Source organism: Cervus canadensis, chromosome 7 (genome assembly GCF_019320065.1).
Source record: "Cervus canadensis isolate Bull #8, Minnesota chromosome 7, ASM1932006v1, whole genome shotgun sequence".
In the NCBI taxonomy this organism is placed as follows: Eukaryota; Metazoa; Chordata; class Mammalia; order Artiodactyla; family Cervidae; genus Cervus; species Cervus canadensis.
In genome coordinates this window covers 84,910,633-84,916,632 of record NC_057392.1, presented here as the reverse complement: position 1 = coordinate 84,916,632, position 6,000 = coordinate 84,910,633, and the positions used below count along the sequence as shown (strand labels likewise).

The following is a 6,000-nucleotide window of genomic DNA, read 5'->3' as shown; positions in this document are numbered from 1 at the left end:
ATTATTCACTCTCCAACCCTGATTTAGACCCCTAGGTGGCCAAATTCAAGGAACTGTAATACCTTGCATTGATGGATGCCATGAAGTAGCTGGAAAGACTGCTCCCTCTTCCCCACAAAATATCCAAATAAAAATAAAAACACCGCTGTGCAAACAGAGCTCCTGTCCTCGGGTTCAGTTTTCCATCAGATTGCCGCTCCCAAACCCCTTCCTTTTGAAAATTCTGCACCCGAGGTAGAACTTCTGACGGACCTAAGTGATCAAGTATCACTTTTAAGCCCACGGCTGTGTCACCACGAAACTCTTCAAAGCAGCTTTGGCCTCCCCCCATGGGCCGCAACCTGAGATGAGGCCGCACCACCCGGTAAGCGTTCCCCAGAGACCCAGCTTCTCCGGAGGCCGCCTTCTCAGGGCAAGTCTTTCACAGCCGTCCAAGGCTGCAGGCCGGCCGGCAAACAGCAAGAGGACTGCGGCTTGGGTTTTCATCCAAGGCCGGCTTTAGCGGCCGGGGGTGGGGTAGAGCGCCACAGGCCCTCCAAGCCGCGCCGGCTGCCGGGTGCGGAGGCGGGACAGGGGCAGCTAAGCTAGTTGCCGCCGGCTCCTCCTTCCAAGGGCGGGCCAGAGCGGGGTGGGGCGGGGCCATGACCCGCAGGCCCCGCCTCTCGTGGGCCGGCAGGCCGGGGACCCGTGGGTTTCTTTTCCTGGGGGCGGGCCTCGGCGGTGGAGACTGATCTGGAGGCGGGGCCGGACGCCGACGTCCCCTCCCCCAGAGGCGGGCTTATTCGGTGGCTGCCGCGGCAGCTGCGGGTGTCCGCCGCTCAGCAGCCTAGCCACACGGGCTCTGGCTCCTCCCAGTGGCCGGCCGGGGCGGAAGCAGGAGGCGGGGGCAGCGTGCGCGCTGCTGGTCTGCTCTCCCGCGGCGCTGGGGCCCGCGCTCCGCGGCTGCTTCTCTACTCGGCGCTTCGCAGGCAGCTGGCTGCTCTCCGCGCCTCTTGCCTGCCGGCTCCTCGACCAGGCCTCCTTCTTAGTCGTGGTCCGTGGCGTCGACCCTCGCGGCCCTCTCCCGCCCCGTCTCATCTCTGGCCGCCGCCGCGGCCCCAGACCCGATGGCGCTGTGCAACGGAGACTCCAAGGTCAGTCTCTGGCGTGGGGGGGTCCCTGCCTCACCGCTTCCGGACGGAGGCCAGGTTCCGGGGTCGGGGAGTCACCGCGTGGGGCCCTTCCCTGCTTCCTCCCCCTAGCCCGCCAGCGCAACCCTGCGGCCCGGGCAGCGGCGTGTCGGAGAGCAGGCGGTCGGGGCCTGTGGCTTGTTTTCTCCTCGCGAGCGGCAGGTGCTTTGTTGATTTTTGTCTGCGTGTCGGGGTTCCCGCGCCCGCCGAGCTCTGGGCGTCGGGGAGGGCGTCAGCTTTCCGCGGCCGAGCCGCGCTGGCCCCCGCCTCCCCGGCGTTGCTGTGGGGCGCGGAGCCCGCGGAGGGCGGCCCGAGGGTGGGGGTAGGGAGGCGAGCGGGTGTGTGTGTGTGAGTGAGTGAGCGAGTGTGTGTGTGAGAGAGAGGGGGGCTTCCTCAGCCCTCACCCCGTCTCTTCGGGAGCCGGGGAGCCTTTTGTGGAGCTCCGCGGGCCCACCGAAGGCAGGGTAGGGTCAGGGCCTCGCGTGCGGTATTCGAGCTGGGCCGGCCTCCGTCTTCCCGCCACCCGGTTTCCCGCCTGCCTTCGGTGAGGCTAGCCCAGTTCCCCCACGTCGGCCTTGGGGTCCGGGGCGGCGAGGCCGGCCCTGGGTGAGGCCGAGTGACGGCCCCCTCCCCGTCGGCTCCGGGGGCGGGAGGGTCGCTCACGCCGCCCCCTCCCCCCAGCCTTCTCCGAGGGAAGGAGCGGGTGTCCAGCCCCGCCCACTCCTTGTCTTGCTCGTCGGTGGGCGGTGGGGCCGGCGCCGGACCTCGGGGAGCCCCCTCCGCTACGCCGGCCGCCGCCGCCGCTCCCTGGGGCCGGGAAGTCGCGAGTCCCCGGGGCTGGGGAAGTTCACTCGAGGTGCGGAGTGCCGAGAGCAGTTTGGGCCGCCGCTGCGTTTCTCGTCACCTCCGACTCACTTTTTGTCTTTAGACCCTCTTCTTTTTCGTCTCGCTTCCGAACGGAGCCCCTTCGCTTTCACTTCTGTGTTAAAATTGTCGTTGGCCCGGAGTTCTTTCAGACCCCCGCAGTCCATGTTGTCAGCGGGAAGCTGCGCGGTTTTGAATCGGGATTTATACTTAAGCGAGGTGTGCCTCTTCTATACGCTGTTAGGGCCTGGCTGCGTTTCATTCAGGTGTGTGAAAGTTGAGACGTCAGGTAGTGCCTTTAAAGGCAGCATATTCTCTTAAAACGTGGTGCCTCGTCACATCTTGGCCCTCTCCGTGAGTAATTGCTTAGTCTGTAGTAAATATTCAGAAAAGTTATTTGTTGAACAAGTGAGTAAAGATTAATAAGGTAGCTAATGAACTTCTAAACCGAGGAAACGGATGCTCAGACTAGTTGGAACTCTTCCTGAAGATTTTAAAAGAAGCTTCTGTAGATCTTAACGTACAGCTCTGTCGTGTACACAAGTTAACTTACAAAGCATTTTTCTTCGCTTTAATTTTGAGTCGTAAACTCGTTGAAAAGAGTCATCTTTGTGCTGGTAAGGGAAATGACTGTTAGGAGGATTCAAACCTCATTTGCAGACTTTGAAAAATATGTGCCGATTTGAAAACAGTATTTTCCAAAATTAAGTGACAGCAGAAAGTTAAAGATTCAGTTTCCAAATTACTTTACCTGATTCAGGTGTAAAGAACGTACACTATTTTTTTTCTAGCTAGTATGTTTTTGTTTTTTTCAACTGGAATTTTACAGGGAATCTTACCAGTTAGATATATTTGAGACTCTGGTGAATCACTGATTACCCTTATTTCAAGGTGGTTTTGTAGTATAAGCAAACAATGTGTCTTTTCTGTTTTTTGGCCATGCTGCATGACTGGGATGTTAGTTCCCAGATCAGGGATCCAACCTGGATCTCAGGCATTGAAAGTACATGAAAGCTAACCATGGTTTTTGTTTTTTTTTTTTAAACTTTGCTAACAATTAGATGTCAATCGAATTGAAAGCATTTTCAGGAGGAGCAATCCAGGAAAATAACATTTCATCAAACCTATGATTATTTCATATGCTCCTAAAAAGGGGGGAAAAATCTCTGTAAATGGTGTTGTAAACGGTGATCATAAGGAACATGTCTGGTAAAGAGATGTTTAAATATGGGGGAATATGCATAGTAAAGTGGGTTAAATGTGATATTCTGAGGGTCCACCCAGAAATCTAAGTAGACATCTATTTTCTATAGCTTACCACTGAAGCACCTTTCTTTCTGGCATGAAATACAAGTACTGGACCCAGACTTACTTTGTACATCTGTTGTGCCTCTGATAGCTGTGTGTAAGTCCTAGTTGATAAATGAGAATGGAGAAAGAGCTGAATTTGATTCCTGTTGTACATTTCAGTATTTTTCAGGGTTTTTTCTAAAATAACATTTCTTCATGATAGACATTAGGAGTTCAGTTTAGTTCAGTCGCTCAGTCGTATCCGACTCTTCGCGACCCCATGAATCGCAGCACGCCAGGCTCCCTGTCCATCACCAGCTCCCGGAGTTGACTCAAACTCATGTCCATCGAGTCGGTGATGCCATCCAGCCATCTCATCCTCTGTCTTCCCCTTCTCCTCCTGCCCCCAATCCCTCCCAGCATCAGGGTCTTTTCCAATGAGTCAGCTCTTCTCATGAGGTGGCCAAAATATTGGAGTTTCAGCTTTAGCATCAGTCCTTCCAGTGAACACCCAGGACTGATCTCCTTTAGGATGGACTGGTTGGATCTCCTTGCAGTTCAAGGGACATTAGGGAGAGACCCACCTAAATTCTGTAAAAGTATTTGGGCTGTTTTCATTAGTTTTATCCACAGAATATCATTTTAAAGCTGGAAAGTATCTTTGTTTTCTAGCTTCCTACGCTGAAAAAACAGCTGGAATTAGAATCTAACTTTTCTTTTTCTTCAGGGCTACTTAGGTTAACCATCCAAGGCAGAGAGTATTCTTTTCCTTAAAGATCTGACATAATATTATTTAGTTAAGATCTTACATGAACAAGAGCATACCTTATATGAACAAGGTAGTCAGCTCTTTAAAAACTTTTTACAACCATTCAGTGTTATATATGAATATATGTATATAGAAAATATTAGACAGTAACTTTTCAGTATTATTAAGGCAAGATTGTGAGAGTAATGCTGTTTGGGCTGCTTGTCAGATTTTCCATTGTTGGTCCCATCTAAGCCTTAGACACTTTATTTTGGCTGCTCAGAGTCTTCATTGCTTTTCACTGGCTTTCTCTCCTTGTGAGAGGGATCTGGCTACTCAAACTTGCAGTGCATGGACTTCTCATTGTGGCTTCTGTCGCGGAGCACAATCTTTAGGTGCTTGGGCTTGGTAGTTGTGGCACATGGGCTCAGTACTTGTGGTCATGGGCTTAGTTGTTAGCTGCATGTGGGATCTTCCCGGACGAGGGCTCAACCCCATGGATTGGCAGGTAGATTCTAATCCACTGTGCCACCAGGGAAGTCCTGAGCCTTAAACTCATTTGGTTGGAATAGATGTAGGATCTGCCCTACTACTTTCACTGAGATGTTGACTAAGTTATATTGTACTTGGATTTAAGGGTTTTTAAAAAATAAATACTGTTAATTGCATGTTATATAGGATCTTTAGTTGATATCTAATGCTGAAAATTTGAATTTGCATTTTAAAATGTAAGTTTTGAATTGAATGGAAAGATGACCTGAGATGTTTATGTGGGATACTTTGAGAATTGAACAACTGTCCTTTATAAAGGTAACCCTATTGTGCTGTGCTCTGTCATTCAGTTGTGTCCAACCGACACTTTTTAACCCTGCAGACTGTAGTCCACCAGGCTCTACTGTCCTTGGGATTTTCCTGGTGAGAATACTGGAGTTGCAATTTCTTCTCCAGGGGATCTTTCCCACTCTATAAGTACATTTTTTTCAAAGGTCGAGGTGGATTGGTTTTTTTTTCTTTTCCCTTTCAGATTTCATCTCATCTGTTAAGGTATTCACCTAGACTAGAAGAGCTGTTACAGACAAAAGGAATGGTTTGTTTTTGGGTTTTTTTTTTTTTTTAATTGTTTTTCTGTTCTTAGACTTGAAAGGTTTTGAAATTCCTTCAGAAATCTCAGATGACTTTGTCTTTAATTTAGCATGGGCCAACTTGTCAATTATGGATAATAGTTGTCTTTTAAGAATTTTTTAAAAAACACAGATTTGTCTTATACTTAATGTATTTGATACTCTTTAAGTCTCTTTAATGAATTATATATTAATCAGTGCAGTTTGGAGAAAGGAATGAATAATTATTTGATATCCAAAGTGATGAAATTCTCTTTTGTTATGGGTACTTAAGGGCTTCCCCGGTGGCGCTAGTGGTAAAGAACCCACCTGCCAATGCAGGAGATGTAAGAGATGAAGGTTCTATCCCTGGGTGGGGAAGATCCCCTGAAGTAGGGCTTGGTAATCCACTCCAGTGTTCTTGCCTGGTGAATCCCCAGGGACAGAGGAGCCCGGCAGACTACAGTCCACAGGGTTGCAGAGTCACACACAGCTGAAGCGACTCAGCACAGCACAGTACTTTCATGCCTCCTTCTAACCTAAACTCTGTTTAAATGCTCAAAATGAATGAAGTCCTCAGGGTTAATATGTGATTTAGAAGCACTTTGTGAACCAAAAAAGAAGTAAGAGAACTTAGAATCTTTTGTGATCGCATATATAGTTCTAGGTTGTGTGGACTATTCTTGCTTGTTGGGGAATAGTTTTTTGTTGTTGTTGTTGTTCAAGAATCACATTGGTTAAAAAAATAGTTTTACTAGAGTAATAGTGTGATATTAGTTGGTTTTCTTGTTGGCTGACCCTTGCCTGCCATCCCTTCGGGTTAATGGTT

At 49.5% G+C, this 6,000-nt stretch overlaps 1 protein-coding gene across 2 annotated transcripts in view; it reads left to right on the top strand.

Moving 5' to 3' along the window:
• Window positions 1–781: 781 nt before the first annotated feature.
• Window positions 782–6,000, top strand: part of GMPS (guanine monophosphate synthase) — a 68,491-nt gene continuing 63,272 nt past the window's right edge. The window contains exon 1 of one of the 2 annotated variants that reach the window (XM_043473931.1): window positions 782–1,133. In XM_043473931.1, the coding sequence (XP_043329866.1) occupies window positions 1,107–1,133 (27 nt within the window). In that variant the 5' untranslated portion in view covers window positions 782–1,106. Of the gene's footprint in view, window positions 1,134–1,213; window positions 1,332–6,000 lie in introns of those variants that run through there. The other variant, XM_043473932.1, reaches the window with a different exon arrangement.